This window comes from Marmota flaviventris, chromosome 19, assembly GCF_047511675.1.
Source record: "Marmota flaviventris isolate mMarFla1 chromosome 19, mMarFla1.hap1, whole genome shotgun sequence".
Classification (NCBI taxonomy): Eukaryota; Metazoa; Chordata; class Mammalia; order Rodentia; family Sciuridae; genus Marmota; species Marmota flaviventris.
In genome coordinates this window covers 11,011,266-11,030,423 of record NC_092516.1, presented here as the reverse complement: position 1 = coordinate 11,030,423, position 19,158 = coordinate 11,011,266, and the positions used below count along the sequence as shown (strand labels likewise).

General features: G+C 44.5%; 1 protein-coding gene and 1 pseudogene across 1 annotated transcript; one reads left to right on the top strand and one right to left on the bottom strand.

The window, feature by feature from the left end:
* Positions 1-7,121: 7,121 nt before the first annotated feature.
* Positions 7,122-12,618, bottom strand: LOC114097026 (mucin-2-like). The gene is made up of 2 exons (XM_027940768.2): positions 11,010-12,618; positions 7,122-7,351 (listed from the first exon to the last, which is right to left on the bottom strand). The coding sequence occupies exon 1, from the start codon at positions 12,501-12,503 to the stop codon at positions 11,058-11,060; it is 1,446 nt and encodes a 481-aa protein (XP_027796569.2). The 5' UTR covers positions 12,504-12,618; the 3' UTR covers positions 7,122-7,351; positions 11,010-11,057.
* Positions 12,619-16,540: 3,922 nt separating this feature from the next.
* Positions 16,541-17,730, top strand: LOC114097114 (protein Tob2-like; annotated as a pseudogene).
* The last annotated feature ends 1,428 nt before the right edge of the window (positions 17,731-19,158 follow it).

The following is a 19,158-nucleotide window of genomic DNA, read 5'->3' as shown; positions in this document are numbered from 1 at the left end:
TTCTGATGATGTGATTTCTGATGTTTGGTATAACATTTTATACTTGTCAAAATGGGATTTTCTTTTTTTGTTCAGATAACTAAAAAGTTAGTCTTCCATGTTTATTTGATGCTATGAAGTCTAACTTATACAAAAAGGGGGAAGGTCAAGTTGTCTCATTGGTTTTACTGATGGAATTTCACCCTTTAGAACTCAATAGTTACTTAGAGCAGGATTCATCGCCCAGCTTTGGCATGCCTGTAGTCTCTGCTACTCAGAAGCCGAAGCAGGAGGATACCTTGGTCCAGGAGCTGAGACCAGACTGGGCAACATGGCAAGACCTCATTTCAAACCAAAATAAATCTTGCTTTGTCATTTATTCTGTTATTTTGGGCAACTGCTTTATGTTCTCAGAATTTTAGTATCCTTATATATAAAATGGGGATAATTTATTTCTTGAGCTATTTTAGAGCTATTTGTGGATTAGAGCACATAAGGTACAAACCATGGAGAATATTGTGGTATAGAGGACAAAATGGACTGTTATGAAATCACAGTGGTATTTGCACATTTATTTTCCTGTAAATATGAGATATACTGGGATACTTGATATAGTTGCCGTCAAGTGGAAACTGACCTATGAGGCAGATAAGAGAAATAGACACTATCTTAGTCCCTTCACACTGAGACTGGATAACTTATAAACAATAGAAATATATTTCCTACAGTTTGGAGGCTGGGAGGTTCAAGATCAAGGCACTAGCAGGTTTGGTGTCTGGCAAGGGTCCAGCAGCTTCTTCCAGGATGGCACCTTCTTGCTGCATTCCAGGGGATGAATGCTGTGTCTACCCCTCCACCATCCACCCAACCATGACAGAAGAGACAAAAGACTAAAGAGGACCTCACTAATTTCATCCTTTTGTAAGCTTGCTATCACATTCATGAGGCCTGTGCCCTCAACGCTTAATCACTTCCTAAAGACCCTACCTCTTAATATTGATTTAACTTGGGCTGGGGATGGCTCAAGCGGTAGCGTGCTCGCCTGGTGTGTGGCCCGGGTTCGATCCTCAGCAGCACATATAAACAAAGATATTGTGTCCGCCGAAAACTAAAAAATAAAGATATTAAAAAATTCTCTCTCTCTCTCTCTCTAAAAAAAAAAAAAAAAAAACTTAATCTTTAAAAAAAATTGATTAAACTTTTTAAAAAAATATTTATTATTTTTTAGTTGTAGTTGGACACAATAACTTTATTTCATTTATTTATTTTTATGTGGTGCTGAGGATCGAACCCAGGGTCTCGCAGGTGCGAGGTGAGTGCTCTACCGCTGAGCCCCAGCCCCAGCCCTTGGTTAAAGTTTTGACATGAATTTTGGGCGATACATTCAGATCATAGCAGATATATTGTAGAAAATAATTCATAGGGCGGCGTTGTGGCTCAGAGGGAGAGTGCTTGCCTAGCAAGTGTGAGGCACTGGGTTCCATTCTCAGCACTACAAGAAAATAATGTAGTCGTCCACCTACAACTAAAAAAAAATAAATGTTTAAAAAAAGAATTCATCGATTGCTCATCACTATTATAGTTCGCTTCTGGTGACTTTTTCAACTTTTTATTTTAAAAACTGCAATCAATACCTAATTACTTAGGGCTTGATAATAAAGTTCTGGACTATTTAACTCAAAAACTGCCGCAGTCTGGCTGGGCACAAAATAACCGAGCTGCCACAAGCCTTGTAGGTTCAAACAGCAACTCTTTTTTCCCCTGAACTCTCACCAGCACTCTACACACACTTCCCGGGAACACACTCCCTCTCCCGGGCTCTGCGCGCCAATACCCCCCCACCCCAAAGTAGGTGCCTACTAAAGCAGGATCCGCCCTAATCCCGGAGCTGCCCTATTCCCAGCAGGATCCGCCCTAATCCCGGGAGCCGCCCTATTTCTGGAGCAGGGTCACCTTTCAACCATACCCTCTGGCAAAATGCCAGGTGTCATTCAGACTTAACTGTGGCTCTCAACAAAAAAACTTAATTTCTTCTGTGCAATAGTAAAAACCAAAAAAAAGGAAATTATTTCTTGCAGAGATTAAATCACCTTTGTGTTCCCTAGAGTAGTCAGCACATAGTATAGACTAAATATAAAATTAATTTTGACACTTTTCAGAAACTCAAGTTTTATTTTTAATATTTTTTAATTGTAGATGGACACATACCTTTATTTTCTTTATTTATCTTTATGTGGTGCTAAAGATTGAACCCAATACTTCATACCTGCTAGGCAAGTACTCTACCACTGAGCTACAAGCCCAGCCCCTCAGGTTTTAAAAATCTTGGTTAAGACTAAAAATAAAAATGAGACTCTGAGCTCTGTTATTTTGTTTTAACACTGTCACCACCCCTAGCCTTTTCACAATTTTGTTTTGACTATGACAAGGAAAGCAAATCAAATGCTTAGAACAGGGTTGAACAGAACATAGATTCTTATTCAGGCTAAAGTTAAGTATGACCTTAATTAGTAGAAGAATAAAACTAAGTCCAAAATACTTATGTTTTACATGTCCTGTGAGAGAAGCAAAAAAGAGGGATGATTCCAGATTTCAAGGATTTTATAAACTTGTAAAATCAGATTTTAATTTGCATATTAACTACCTTAAAGAAAACTGAAAGTGGACAGGAAAAGGTATAGATTATGCATAGTATCCTACTGTGGATGAGGAGGATTACTGAGTATTGAACCAGGGGTGTTATATCCCCAATTTTATATTTGAAACAGGATTTTATTAAGTTACTGAGGGTCTCAGTAAATTGCTGAGGCTGGCCTCAAACTTGAGATTTCCCCTGCTTCAGTCTTCCCAAGTAGTTGGTATTATAGGTGTCACTACACCCAGCCCACCTATCATTTTCTCAAAGGTGATTATAATATAGTGAAATGATAATTACAATGATTTGTTGGAAATAAAATTCAAAACTCATTTCTTTCAGATTTTATTCTAGCCTCTGCAACTAACTAGTTATATGGTTTTAGGCAACTTACAATTTTTGTTAGTTTAGGGTTTTGGGGATGGTGGTGGCAGGTGCAGCAGTGTAACGGTGCCAGGGATTGAACCCAAGGCCCAAGGGCACTTTACTACAGAGTTATATCCCAGCCCTTTTTATTTTGGAACAGGGCCTCACTAAGTTGCTGAAATTGGCTTTGAACTTGTGATCCTCCTACCTCAGCCTCCCAAGTCGCTGGGATTACAGGCCTGTTACACCTGCTGCATCCTTTGAGTATCTTAAAGTCAATGGGCAATCATTAGGACTTGACCAATGTTCATACTTATTATTGCTTAAAGACATTTATTAGATTGAAAACAATCAAAATGGACATCAATAGGAAACAGGTCTAATTAATTATGATACATCTACTAAGATCTCCAAAATAAATCTTTTTTGGGGGGATGGGTACCAGGGATTGATGAAGCATTCAACCACTGAGCCACATCCCCAGCCCTATTTTGTATTTTATTAGAGTCAGGGTCTCACTGAGTTGCTTAGCAACTTGTTTTTTGCCAAAGCTGGCTTTGAACTCATGATCCTCCTGCCTCAGTCTCCAGAAAGTCTGGGATTACAGATGTGCACCACCATGCCCAGCTTCCAGAATAAATCTTAAGCAAAAAAAGTTAGAGTCTTGCAGAGTATGTAAAGACTAGCACCACATATATTATGAATGATATATATTATTCTGAATTACATGATATATATTCATCAAGTCTATATGAAAAGTCTTGACACTAATAACATTTAAACCTGTCAGCAGAACTTTGCTAAGACAGAAGGAGAGTTGGAGGAAGACTTCTCTGTGTACCATTTTATGCTTTGGGAAGTTTTTAAATTTTAACCTTTTCTGGTGCTAGTGATCAACTTGGGGCCTCTCACATGCTAGTCAAGTGCTCTACCACTGAGCTATGTCCTCAGCCCTACATCTTATTAGTACTGGGAACTAAATCTAGGACCTCATGCTCTAACACCATGTTATAACTTCAGACTCTGAATTTTGTAATATGGAAATGCATTACCTAGTCAAAGAATTCTATTTCCAGCTAGGTACAGTGATGCATACCTACAGTATCAGCTTCTTGGGAGGCAGAATCAGGAGGATTATAAATTAGAGGCCAGCCTGGGCAATATAGTGAGACCCTGTCTCATAATAAAAATGAAAAGGGTTAGGGATGTAGCTCAGTGGTAGAGCACTTGCCTAGCATGTGTGAGGTCCTGGCTTTGATACCCAATTCTGCCAAAAAAATAATTACATTTTAAATTTCTATTTTAAAATTGGGAAAAGCCCATTAACATTTAAGTTGTTTTTATTTTTCTGTCAAGGTGATCATTTTCTTCTTCTAGGCACACTGAGGGGGCACCTGAGGCTCACTAATCACAGTTCTTAAGAACCACCACTATTTACCCAAGATAAATCCAATCTTACTATTTACTGAGTGGCCATTGTACAATAAAAGATTTTCCCTACAGATTCATGAGAACACCCTCTATAATGTCCTCGGTTCTATAATACATTAAAGTCAACTTTTCTCTAAGTTCCTAACTGTACTTTTGGAGTCATCAAATAAACGGTGCTTAGCTGGTGAGATATATATACACGCACATGCACTTGTACTCCATTGTGGCATATATAAATTACTTAAAAAGAAATGTTTGCAGGTGCAGTGGTACACATCTGTAATCCCAGTGATTTGGGAGGCTGAGGCAGGTGATCACAAGTTCAAAGCCAGCTTCAGCAACTTAAAGAGACCCTGTCTCAAAATAAAACAAAATGGACTGGGAATGTAGCTCAGTAGTTAAGCATCCATGGATTTAATCCCTAGTACCTCCCCTCAAAAAAGAAATTTCTGTTATATGACTAATAAATTACTGGTTTCACCCATTTTTGTGTAAAATACACATAACATAAAATTTACCATCTTAGCTGGGTGCAATGGTAAACACCTGTAATCCCAGCTACTCAGAGGATCACAAGTTTGTGGCCAGCCTAAACAACTTAGCAAGACCCTGTCTCAAAATTAAAAACAGAAAGGGCTGGGGATATAGTTCAATGGTTAAGTACACCTGGATTCAATCCCAGGTACCAAAAAATTTTTTTTACTATCTTACTCATATATATTTTTTTGTAGTTGTAGATGAACAGCATGCCTTTATTTATTTAAAAAAATTTTTTTTTGGTTGTTCATGGACCTTTATTTTATTTACTTATTTATATGCAGTGCTGAGAATCAAACCCAGTGCCTCACACATGCTTGGTAAGTGCTCTACCACTGAGCCACAACCCCAGTCCAACATGCATTTATTTTGTGTGTTTCTTTTTATGTGGTGCTAAGGATCGAACCCAGTGCCTCAGACATGCTAGGCAAGCGCTCTGCCACTGAGCTACAGCCCCAGCCTCTATCTTAATCATTTTTAAGTACACAATTTGGTACTGTTAAGCTCATTCACATTGTTGTGCAACCAACACAACCATCCATTTCTGGAACTTTTTCATCTTGTGAAATTAAAACTCTACACCCATTAAACAACCGCTTTTCTACTTTGTCTCTATAATTTGATCACTTAGGTACCTCATATCAGTGGAATTATAAATCTTTTGTCTTTTTTTTTTTAAGGTGCTAGGGATCAAATCCAGGACCTTATCACCAAGTTTCACTCCCAGCTCTGACTTAGTGATTGACTTATTTCATTAAGCTTATTATTAGTATTATTTGGGGGCTGCTGGGATTTGCACACCTAGGGTGTTCCTCGGCCCTTTTTATTTTATATTTTGAGACAGGGTCTCACTAAGTTGCTGAGGCTGGCCTCAAATATGCCAATTTTCCTGCCTCAGCCTCTCCAATTACTGGAATTAGAGGCATGAGCTACTGTTGGACCTAGCAGGAGTTAATTTTTTTATAAAAATATCTAAAATTTTTAGAAATTTCCATCCAAAAATATTGTGCCATTAAAAAACCCCACTTTTAGGACAGTATGGTGATAGGCACCTATTGTCACAGCTGTTCATGAGGCTGAAGTAGGAGCATCACTTGAACCCAGGAGTCTTGAGGTCCCCTGTACAACACAGCAAGATCTTACCTCAAAACAAACAGAAACCCCACTTTTGCCTATAACTAGAAATTTTAAAAGGAAACTATATTAGAGCATTCTTACACAAGCAATCCATAGGAGGATTCTAAATGAATATTATTAGATTATCATTAAAATATGCAGTCAGGCTGGGTGTGATGGTGCAGACTGTAATCATAGAGGCTGTGAAGGCTGAGATAGGAGGATCAGTTTGAGGTCAGCCTCAGCAACTTATTAAGGCCCTAAGCAATTTAGCAAGATTCTGTCTTAAAATAAAAAAATAAAAAGTCTGAGGATGTAGCTTAGTGGCAAAGTACCACTGGGTTCAACCCCCAGTATCAAAAAAGAAAGAAATAGGGGGTATAGTATAGTGGGAGAGCACTTTCCTAGCAGGTAAGAGGCCCTAGGTCTGATCCCCAGCTGCAAAAAATTAAATAAAATAGGCAATGAAATCAGATTTTAAATCCTTGGGGAAAAGGGAAACTCAATCTGTGGGCATCCACACTTACATGGTAGGATATTATAACACATTAAATGTGTTAACCTTTTCTGATAGCTATTTCCTAATGAGGTCACAAAGTATCCTTAAGTACAAGGAGTATAATTTTTTTTTTAAAGATAGAAAGAGGAGGGAGAGAGAGAGAGAGAGAGAATTTTTTTTTAATATTTATTTTTTAGTTTTCGGCAGACACAACATCTTTGTATGTGGTGCTGAGGATAGAACCCGGGCTGCACGCATGCCAGGCAAGCGTGCTACCGCTTGAGCCACATGCCCAGCCCAGGAGTAGAATTTTTAATGTCCATTTCTATGGGAATTTTACTTTCTTTTTCTTTTTTTTTTTTTTTTTGGGGGGGGGGTACTAGGGTTTGAACCCAGTACTGTTAAGCTCATTCACATTGTTGTGCAATCAACACAACCATCATTTTTGGAACTTTTTCATCTTGTAAAACTAAAACTCTATACCCATTAAACAACTCCCCATCCCCATCCCCAAGCAACCCAACTTAAAAGAAAAAAAAAAAAAAAACAAGCTTGTTTGGAATAGCAAATTATTTAATTATTTAAGGCTTACAATTCTGGCAATAAATAACTTTATTCTCCAAAGTTAGAAAACTGTCTCCAACACTGAAACAGGTATACTTGGCATAGGCAGTCTATGATCTGAGATGGGTCAGGACTCCACATCGAAGTTTCCAAAACGAGACTTAGGCTAAGTACTGTTGCTTTTATAAAGTTGGCAGTTAAATCTGTAGAAACATTGGTCAGTTCTGGAAAGAAAAAAGCAATTTTTATTTGAGGAGATATTTATAAACATGACAATCTGGAATGAACAAGGAAATTAGGGAGTTGCTGAGTCTCACTCTCTACCAGTAGAATTTTAAATATTCTACTAAATAGTGAAGTAGAGGATAGATTATCTAGATTCTATAGATTATATATTATATAGATTATAGCTTAAATGAGACATGACAGATTGGCTAACAAGTATAATTTGGAAGGAAAACTTGTCATATATACATTATACATCCATTTTACATCTACTTAAGCTCCTCTATTTGTGTGACTTTGGAAAAATTACCTAATCTGCTAATATCAAAGCTTGAAAAGGCGGTAACAGTGGTGCCTAACTCTTAATTGTAGTGATGATAAAATGCCCATAGATCACTTATTATCATGTGTAGTGTATTATAAACAACCAACAGCTATTATTTTTAAATGCTTCATGTGTGTGTGTTGACTAAAAAATAACACAATTGGGGATACAAAGATGAATAAGATTCTCATGGTCTACTAGTGCTTGCCTAGCATGTGCAGAGCCCTGGATTTGACTCAAAGAACTACAGGGAGAAAAAAAAAAATGATGACAAGCTGGGGCATCAGTTTCAAGCTAAGCACTCTCAGGGCCTGCCTTTCAAGATCCTAGGATCTGGGCAGCCCCGTATCTGAGGGACTCTTATGATGGCAGGTACGAGGCATAAAAGGTGGCCTCTAAATCTGGGAGTTAGAGGCTCAGCAATTCACCTTTTCTCAGGCCAGCAAACCAAGCTAGAAAAATGGAGGGCCCAGATCTGGGTGTCACTGAGGCAGAACGAAAAAGCAACGGTGTTGGTGACAGGTCTAACCCTCTGGGTCCTATCTCCCTTGAGCCAGTTGTTCTTGGCTGGTGAATGCCTCCAAATGATACAATCAGAATAGCCATATAACACTCCCAATTTTGCTTTTTGGTTCACAAAGTCTAAAATACTTATAAGCTTGGCCTTTATAGAAAAAAAAATCTATGGATCCCCATTTTAGGTAAGTACTTACTTGAACACCAATATATAGAAATGTGTTATAGACTTGGTGTTTATTCACATAATGTCATCTCTAAAGAAAAAAATATTATGTACAAAAAAATAAACACCTGAAAGTGTTCTACAAGATGAATCCCATGGAGCCCACACTTGGGCTAGAAACTGCTGCTAGTACCAAAGAGGTCTGTTTTCAGCCTGTAAATGTATGAGAGAGACCTTAGCAATTAATCTCTCTTATTGGCCTGCTGCCATTACTTTACAATGTAGGCCACAAGAAGAAGTGAAAATTATAAAATTATGAACTGAACCCTGCTTAAAAAGCCTTCAAAGGCTTCCCAAATGCTTATGAGATTGATGGTATTCTCTGGAAGACGCTTTACCATCCAGCCCCATTTTAACTCCTAACTTCACCTTCAGACACTCCATGGTCATTTCTCTCTCTCCACCTCCAGTCTCACTCATCCTGAACTAGAGTCAGGCTATTCTTTCCTAGACGTGTTCCCAACAAGCCACAGACTATATACACCTGTGCCTTTTTCCTGATGCTTTTCCCTTCTCAAGGAATGTTCTTGCTCATCTTCATCCAATGAACTTCAGGGTTTTCAGACATTCTCCACTCAGCTGCACTTGTATTCTCAGCACTGTATCTGTCTCCCCTGACAGGTCATGAGTGCTTGTATGTAGCTCCGAATCCCTGGTGCCTAAATAAATGCCTCATCAATGAATTAATTACTTCAAGGGCCCTGCATGACTCTTTCTGTCAAAAAGATAATTCTTTCATGGGTCTGCTAAGGAGCCTACCCTCTCCTCCTTCCATAGCTATAATACTGGTTAGTTATTTCTTTGATTCTGAGAACAAAGACCACAAAGCTTTCTCATGCAAGATCTGCATTCTTTCATCCTTGTTTATCTTGTTCCTGTCACTTAGTAAGTGTTCAAGTCTCTAAGGCTTGCATGAAGAATTACTTCAATCATATAAATTATTTGAAAGACTAAAGTTTATGAACAGGAGAGTGCCCTCTTCCAGTAACACTAAGTCCTTTCCTTCTGGGATTGTGGTTTACTTCTTTTTTATCTATTTTTTTTTTTTTTTTAATTTGCAGTGCTGGGGATTGAACCCAGGGCCTCCCACATAGTAAGCAAGTTCTCTACCATTGACCTCTATCTGTTTTGGGGAGTACAGGATATGGCCAAGTTGGTCTCAAACTTGTGATCCTCCTGCCTCAGCCTCCTGAGTAGCTTGGATAGCAGATGTGTGGTTTGTTTTAGTTTTAGTTTTTGTGGTGCTGGGGATTGAGCCCAGGGCTTCAAGTATGCTAGACAAACATTCTACCACTGAGCTACATCCCTAGCTACCTCCCACCTTTTTTTTTGATTAGATAAATATAGGTCTCTGATTGTATTCATGTTATAATCCAAGTGTTCAAATTATACAAAACTAGCCAAACAAAAATAGCCAAAATGCTTTTCCTCTAAAGATCACCTATAGAATATATATCTTATATGTACATTCTCTTAAAAGGGAATTGGAAAAAAATTTAAGGAAATAAGGAGTATGACTTCCACCTTATATTCAGTTGTTTTCCTTACTGGAATGAAATCAATAATATGAACTAAGGAGGAACATCCTGAATGATATGTTTAGCATGTCTATAGGTTTAGACAACAAGGATCACACCTTTCTGCTCTGCCCTATACCCTAGAGCAGTTAACTTTTGCAAGAAAGTGGAGACAGAAAGACCAGGAAACTCAAGCAGAGTATACCATTATGAAACACTTAATCCAAAGGGAAGGAAAGTCACCAATTCTAACCTTCACAGGCTCTTCCTACCTTTCTAATTGATAAGGGGTTGGGAAGGTAAGTGGAATTTGACTTCAACAACCTTACCCATAAATTCACTAAGCAGGGTAGCAACAAGGATTTGTAGTTTAGTAGAAAGCTAATGTGATAGTACAAACTGCCAAGTGTTTTCCAAACTTCAGAATATGTGAAGTTTCCCTTGTACAATTAACTCTTACCTTTAAAATGATTCATGTTAAATAGTTTTTACTTAAATAAATGTATTTCAAAAAGCATCCATTCCTGTTGTAAACAGAAATCCAGTATCACTTAGATGTTTGTGAGCATAATTACTAAATTCTAGCTGTATGCAGTTTTTGCCCACTGAAGCATTACTGAGGTGTTAAAAGAACATTACACCCAAACTTAGTAAGCGTCCCTGTTAAGAGCAAAAGGACTGAAAAAATGAATAACTTCCTTACCCTAGGATTCAGTGTCATTTAATGTGTTCTGTACCACCTTAAATCTTCTTGTTCCAGAAACCTTGCAGAACCGAAATCTCCCACCCACCCCCAGACCTTATTGCTCCCAAAAGAATGTAACTGGTACTCTCTCTAACCCTAAAAGAAGGAAGCGATTTCCTTATCTGGTTGAGTAGGCAAAACCACTCAGAGCACTAGTGCTGGCTTCAATCCCCAGTAAGTGTGTGTGGGTGGGGTGGGGGGGGGGGGAAGAACAATAACAAAAATACTACCAATATTCAAAATGGCTAACCCATGAAGGTCAAAACCACTTCACTTCCACTAACTTTGTTTTTTCAAGCAAGAGACAACCTGGTCCAAAGGCACTTACTTGGCAGAGGCCTGTGCAGCCAGTCAAATGGCTGAGGTCTGGTCCCTACTAAAAAGGGTGACTTTTCTTTGCTGCCCCCAGAGCTAAATTGCTGTCAGTGGGGAGAGACTGCTGGGACTCCGTGGCTGGATCTGTGCTATGAGTCCGGAGAGACTGCTGGGACTCCGTGGCCAGATCTGTGCTGCGAGTCCGGAGAGACTGCTGGGACTCCGTGGCCGGATCTGTGCTATGAGTCCGGAGAGACTGCCGGGACTCCGTGGCCAGATCTGTGCTGCGAGTCCAGAGAGACTGCCTGGACTCAGCGGCTAGATCTGCAGCCTCAGGGACAGATGACATAGTGTCAGGGAACTCCTGAGATAGTTTCTGGGGTAGTTTCAGACTTTCAAAAACCTGAGCCACTATCTTCTTAGAAATCTCCATGAGAGCTGAAGACTGACTTGCAGAAATCGGGACTAACGTGCTGGAGAACTGGTGGGAGCGATAAATGATCACAAAGTCCTCGATACTACAGGTCTGTAGGTCCACGTTCTGAAAAGACTGGGTAGACGAAAGTGGCATTTCAGAGGCCTGGGGTGTCAGGGTCTGGCTTTCAGAATCCTCAACACTGAGAGGCTGAGTTTGACGGGACGGAGGGAGATCCTGGCTCTGAGAGGCCACAGGTACCAGAGGGTGGCTTTCAGCAGCCACAGGGACCTGGACGGGGCCCTGAGAGAACACAGGCACCGGTGGATGGCTCTTGGCGACCACAGGGGCTATAGGCTGGCTCGTCAAGGGGAGGGCATCTGGAGGCTGGCTTCCAGAGGTCAAGGAAACGACAAACTCGCTCTTGGAAGCAGGAAGGGCGCAAGGCTGAAGAGTAGAGACCAAGGAAATCACAGGCTGGCTCCTGGAGGGAAAAGGAGGGCGCAGTTCCATGGATTCCACAGGGAACACAGGCCGCTCCAGATGGGTCCTCCCCGCAGCTGTAAGCCCCGAGGAGCCAGCTGCCTCGGAACTTCCGTCACCTTCAGGCAAGGGGCCCAAATCCCTTTGGCTAACGTCCGCCATGCGCAGCCTCCAGTCTGGGTCCTTCCTCCCCCATTCCGGCGAGCCGGGGACCACCAAGATCTGGGAGGCACTCCTCAAATTCAACCTGGGCCAGCGCCCCCTCCGGCGCCGCCGCAGCAGCTCCAGGGTCTGGGAGAAGCTCTCGAAGGTCTGGGAGAAGCGGACGCTGACGCTCCGGCGTAACGATTCCACCACGGAGCCCGACCGGGATCGGGCGGCCTTGGGCACGGCGTCCTCGGAGGCCAGTTCGATGTTGCCGGTGTACCAGGAGACCCACCAGAGGAGACTGAAGAAGATGATGATGGAGCCCAGGTAGAGCAGCATGTCGTAGAAGAGCAGGTCGGCGAAGACGCCCGTGAAGAGCACCGCCACGCCCACGGTGTCGAAGAGGACGCCCAGCCAGAAGAAATGCCGGCAACGGCCCAGGCCCGACCGCTTCCCCGTCATCCCGACGGTTTTACTCGGAAACTCTCGATGGGTTCCCACGGTCGCCGCCGCGACGTCCGCAAAAGTACACCAGGCAGGCCAGCCGCGCCGCTACAGGCCGGCTTTGGCCGCTAGGTCCCCATGGCAACGCAAGGGGCGGGGCGAGAGGGGGAAGTGGGGTTGACCCGGCCCGAGAACGGAACGCCGGACCCAGCGATGTGCGCCTGCGCAGTACGCCCCACCGCCCGCCTTCTGCGCCTGCGCAGCGCTCCTGAGTCAGTCCCGGGCTGGATGCGTGCTCGGGGGAGCTCCGCCAGACACCCTCGGGCGCTGAGTGTGTTGAAATTATTTCTCCACACCCTCCACCGGCAGTCGGGAAGGGATCTAGCTGCATTCTTTTCCCCACGCCCTCACCTTCCTGAGCGAGGGTGGGGTCTTGAAGGACAGCAAAGGATAAGGACTCTCCCCACCAGCTTGGCCCCAGATGCAGCCACTGGCTGTTTTTCCTTTGTTGTTGCGGAGAGGTGACTAAATTAGGGTCTGTGGTTAGGCAGATCTTGATTCCCATCTTATCTCTCTGCCCCAAAGCGGTGACTAATGACATACCTGCGCTGGGACCGCAGGGTGGATTCTTTATTTGCCGATCTGAGTTCGTTCACGTTTATCCCCAGACCCTCGATACTTGGACTCAAGTGTTAGACTACTTTTAAATTGAAAGTGGATGTTAAGATGGGCACAGTGGTGCACACCTGTCATCCCAGCGTCTCCGGAGGCTAAGACGGGAGGATCGCGGGTTCAAAGCCAGCCTCAGCAAAAGCGAGGTGCTAAGCAACTCAGTGAGACCCTGTCTCTAAATAAAATACAAAATAGAGCTGGGGATGGGACTCAGTGGTCGAGTGCCCTTGAGTTCAGTCCGCAGTACCCATCCCCCGCAAAAAAAAAAAAAAATAGGAAAACTGACCCCGCATGGTGCTGTGACACATGCCTGTAATCCCAGTGTCATGAGGATCTCAGGTTCAAAGTCAGCCTTAGCAACTTAGGAGACCCTGTGTTAGAAATACCGGGGAGCTGTGACAAGACAATTTTTACTTCTGTAGTAGGGTGTGCTGCCATTTTTGTTACATATAAGGAAACTCAGACACAGATTTAACTTTGTCAGAAAAGAGAACATTAATCTTACACCTGTCTCAAAAGATATAAAGGTCTGGAGAGGTAGATGGACACAATACATTTATTTATTTATTTTTATATGGTGCTGAGGATCCAACCCACTGCCTCCCATGTGCTAGACAAGCTCTCTACCATTGAGCCACAACGTCAGCCCAAGGCCACAGTATTTTTGTCCCTCTGAGTTTGGTTGCTACCCTCCTTGGAAGTCCTCTGTTCTGGAGGGCCCAGGTGAGCTCGAGGATTGGGGTTGCAGGTAATAAAACACTAACAGCAGCTGCAGTGGCACCAGCACCGGCACTTCAGTGCTCTCCGCCTGCTCAGTGAATCCATCTGTGCAAAATGCCTTCCCTCCACCGTCACCCCTCATCCCCAGTCCAGATGCTCCCTCTTGGCACCAGAATCTGGGGGATCTCCCAGTTCCATTCCATAGCCAAGACAGAGGGCCAGAAAGGACACTCTGCCTGCTGGGCCACACATCTGCGCCCTCACCCCCACTCTGCCTAGGGAGTGTCCAGGGGGAGCCACAGGGAGTGTCCACAGCTCTGACTTGGTTCCCCCTCTGCCTGCCAAGCCATCCCCAACCACCACCCTTTAGTGGGTCCTCTGCCTTTTAGCCCGAAGAGGGCTGCTGCTGATTCTGTGTCCCAGCCTATCTATCCAATGGAAACATCACCCCATTCAAGACATTAGACATATCCATCCCTTCCAATGGAATCTTTCTCTGTTTGTTTGTTTTACTTCTCCCCTGCATCCTACCACCCTCCTGGTGGACCTCTGATCTATGTTTCACATGACATAGAAACTTCCAGATGGTTATATTGTTTTTCTGGATTCTGTAAATCAGTGTGCTCATCTTGAGATGATCACATTGCCCTTCTAGACAATGGCCCTTGCTGCCTTCACCATCAAGGACTCGACCTTCTTAAATAGATGGACACCACAGACACACTCTGCCAGCTGTCATCTATTTCCAGATAATGGCACCCCTCCTGGCTCTCTGGCAGTTCACATCATTTTTTCGGTGAGTTAAAGGTTGCCAGCACAGAGATTTGCCTTTGCCCTTATTCTGCATCTTTAAAGTAAGTGGCAGGAGTTAGTTATACTTTTGAATCATGGCAATGTCCCATAGCAAACTTCGGGACTAAGGCACCGTGTCTTGGAAAGATTTCTCAGGATGATTGCCCATGTCATGGCACCAGGCTTTCACTGAGAATCAGGTCTCCCTGCAGCAGTGACACACAGTCACGATGCCTTGCTCACCCTCCTGGGTTGAGTTGGGATGTGTCGGTCAGCCTGGTGCTGGCACATTGCAGTGAAATGGGTGTTCACCAGCTCAGGTGTCAAGTAGATGCTACTGTATATCAAATGACTTGTTTCCTGGTGAGCAGAAATACAGAGCTGAGAGGAAAGGCTTGAAGTGGCAGAGGACCTGCCAGCAACCTAGGGTGACTTGTGTTTCTCCCCCAATGGGAGGCTTCCTCTCCACTGATTGTGTCTGTGGGTCTGTGCATTTACAGGAAAGCTGGGAGGAGGGACCTTCCAGTTATGGCCTTAGAATTCATGCTTGGTGGGAAGGTAATACTTTTTTTTTTTTTTTTGGTACTGGGGATTGAACTCAGGAGCACTCAACCACTGAACCACATCCCCAGCCCTTTTTTGTATTTTATTTAGAGTCAAGGTCTCACTGAATTGCTTAGGGACTCACTAAATTGCTGAGGCTCGCTTTCAACTCTTAATCCTCCTGCCTCAGCCTCCCAAACTGCTGGGATTACAGGTTCCAAGTTGCTTGGATTACAGGTGTGTGTCACCACGCCTGGCCAGTAATACATTAATTTTCAGGGGCCGTTGGGTCATTTGTATTTGTTTCCCATCCCAGGAAGCTGAAAATGAAGGAACATAAGTAGGTGGAATCCCCAAAGCAACTAACTGTCAGAGGCAGAGCAGAAACTGGGGTTGACTACTAAGGAAATAGGGAGCTATGAGTGAATTTCGAGACTGAACACCAGCCTCATGGGAAACCCCTGACACAGGTTTTCTGGTAAACCTTTGTGCAGTCTTTAGACCCAATTATGGAAGATATGGGAACAAAAGTTTGGAGGAAATATATACAGAGAGAGAATTCACACAAGACTAGACAACCTTCATTTATGTTTACAAATCTGAAAGTTACTGCACATTTCTTGATCATTGTGGTGGGCAGACTGGGAGGAGCCTCGGATCACAAACATTTCTGGGAACCGTGCAAACAGTGACCATGATTAGGAAAGCTGTTTAGTGGAAGATGAATCACATGCACAAAAAGGAGGATGCTGTTTTTATATTTTTTATGTTCAGATAACGTGTGTGTCAGTTGTGAGGATGAGGGGACCATGGGAAGATGCTTTAAAATGGTGTCAAGGATCCGTGTGCACAGTTGCTAAGGGTGAAACTTTCCATTGACTTTGCTCACTTCTGGCCGGGGCGCGGGAGGGTGCGGGTCGTGGGCGGAGAAAAGCTAGTGGTTCGGGCGACGGGGGGGCCAGGAGGGCCAGGTCATCAGTCCGCAGACTACAGCCAGTCGGTCCTCCGCCCCGCGACGTGAGCCGCCCTCTGGGCCGCCATCCTAGTGTTGTCGCCGCCGGCCGGCCTGCTCGCGGTCCATCCATCCCCTGCCGCCGAGTCCGACCTCCAAAAAAGCCGAAAGAATTATATTAGGAGTTACAGCCCGTAATCTCCTTCTTGCTCCCAGCCCTCAACGACGAAAAGGACACACTGGCGACTGGCAGCCCATCCCGCCACCGCGGAGACCCAAAACCATCTAGAGCCCAAGTCTGCCCATCTTACATCTGCAGCCACTTCCCTTGACCTGTGCACATGCCCTGCACTGATTCTCTGCCTAGGAAAGGACCATGCAGCTAGAGATTAAAGTGGCCCGGACTTCATCATCTCCTATTTGTACAATAAGCTGCCTCCTCGCTGGGCAGACCTGTTTGGAGAGGAGATCTAGCGACTTTTGAAAAATCGGAAGGTCAGTGGTACCCTGATAAGCCACTCAAGGGCTCTGGCTTCCCCTGCATCCACATTGGGGAGATGGTGGACCCTGGGGTAGAGCTGGCTGCCAAGCGGAGCCGGCTGGCAGTGGAGGATGTGCGGGCCAATGTGCCTGAGGAACTGAGTGTCTGGATTGACCCTTTCAGGGTGTCCTACCAGATTGGTGAGAAGGGAGCTGTGAAAGTGCTGTACCTGGATACAGTGAGGACAGTGGTGACCCAGAGTGGACAAGGAGATCAAGAGCAGCTTCAACCCTGATGCTCAGGTATTTGTGCCCATTGGCAGCCAGGACAGCTCTCTGTCCAACTCCCCCTCCCTGACCTTCGGCCAGTCACCCAGCCCCACCTTCATCCCTCGTTCTGCCAGCCCATCACTTTCACCATTGCCTCTTTTGCTGCCACCAAATTTGGCTCTACAAAGATGAAGAAGGGTGGAGGGGCATCTAGTGTTGGGGGCGTGGCCAGCAGTGGGGCAAGTGGCCAGCAGCCACCACAGCAACAGCCTCGCATGGTCTCTCACCCACCAACAACCTGCTGATGCACAAGAGCCTCTCTTTGGCAGTGTGTTCACTGAACGTCATCACAGCCACCTCGGCCCCTCAGTCCCAGCTCTCACCCAATGCCAAGGAGTTCATGTACAATGGTAGTGGCTCACCCAGCTTCTTCTTTGATGCGGCTGATGGCCAGGGCAGTGGCACCTCAGCACCCTTTGCGGGTGGTGGGGCCAGCACCTGTAACAGCAGCAGCTTCCATATGGCCCAGGTATTTGGAGGTGGCACCAACAGCCTTTTCCTGGAGAAGACACCCTTTGTGGAAGGCCTGAGCTACAACCTGAACACCATGCAACACCCCAGCCAGCCGTTCCAGCCTGTTGTGTTGGCCAACTGACCACTCCTCCACCCAGAGGGCCAAGAGCACCCACGACCACAGATAAGAAAAAGGAAAGGAGAGGAAGGACCAAAAAAAGAGGAAAAGAAAACTGTACAAAAATATTTCCAATCTTCTCACTCTCACTTCTAGAAAAAAGATCCAGCCCAGGCATGGAGTGGGAGGGGGCTCCTGAAGCACCGAATCCTGGTTAACTCAACCCCCCCACCCCGACCATTTTCCTGCCTGCCTCTGATTTATTTGGTTGGTTTGGGTTCTTTCTTTCTTTCTTTCTTTCTTTCTCTCTCTCTCTCTCTCTCTCTCTCTCTCTCTCTCTCTCTCTTTCTTTCTTTCTTATGTGGTTTTCTATATAACATCTTTAATTAGTGGCTTTCTGTGCTAAGAATGGTCCAGATGTGAATTGCTGCTCCCTATTCCCTCCTCCCTCCTTCACACTCCTTTATGATTGGTGTGTCCAAGCTCACAGGGAAGGAAGAGCTGCAGCTGGGGCCAAATCCTCCCAAGTAGGGAGACTGGCCCATTTCACTGCCTGTCCCCCAGCTATCCTCTCACTCAAAGCCACCCCAACCTCAGCAGGACTTCTTGGGCCCTGCCACCCAAATAGGTCTGACCCCAGCCCACACTCCCTCTCAGGCTGGGCCACAGGGAGTTTCTGGCTAGCCACTTGACACCCTCCCCCAAGAGTTAATGTCTGTGACTACAGGGAGGTTTGCACTTTGTTTTGTTGAAATCCTTTCATCTCTGTGCTGTGGCCCCATCCACCCACCGACCCCAACAGGCCTAGGCGATTATCATGGCTCTGAACACCCAGCATCCTTCATAAGCATGGCCTCTTTCTCTAATGCAGCCCTTCTTCCCTGGGCCTGAGGCTGTGGGCTAGGAGGTGGGAATAAGGTGTGTGTGTGTGTGTGTGTGTGCGTGTGTGTGTGTGTGTGTGTGTGTGTACGCGTATACGTATGTGTACATGTACACCCCTGTGAGTGTATGGGGTTTGCTGTCCTGTTCTGAAGGATTCCAAGCCATGTGAAACTTCCCTCTGGATGTGATTCTGGGTTGCAGCAAGTGCTTATTTATGTATGAGGTTGGAGAATGGGTGGGGGTGGGTTGTCAGTTTTTTGTAAGGCAGTATGGAGGGGGTGACATTGGCTGAGCCTAAGGGACTCCCAGGGGAAAGCACTGCAGAAGGAACTGGTTTCCAGACTGCAGAGGGATCTGCACTTTTGTTTTTGATCAAAAAGGAAAAAAAAATGAAAGAAAAAAATTTATACACACACACACACACACATACATACACATATATATAGGAAAAAAATATATGTATACACACACAATATACATATGTGTGTGTGTATATACACACACACACACACATAAGCTCTGAAGGGTAGAAGGAATATCCAAGCCTCTGTTGTCTAAGAGAGTCCCTAAACTTTAGTGACCCCTTTGTGCCACCTTACCCAGGATGGGAGCTGCTTACCTGAGTTCCATTGGTGGGAGTTGGGGGTGGGGAGACAGGACCCGCATTTGGAGTCAGTCAGTGCCTATTTCGGGCAGTCCTGAGCCTTGCATTGTGACTTTTTCGTCTTCTG

Excerpts from the sequence above, each read along its gene's own strand:
- LOC114097026 (XM_027940768.2), bottom strand. The coding sequence starts at position 12,503 with ATGACGGGGAAGCGGTCGGGCCTGGGCCGTTGCCGGCATTTCTTCTGG.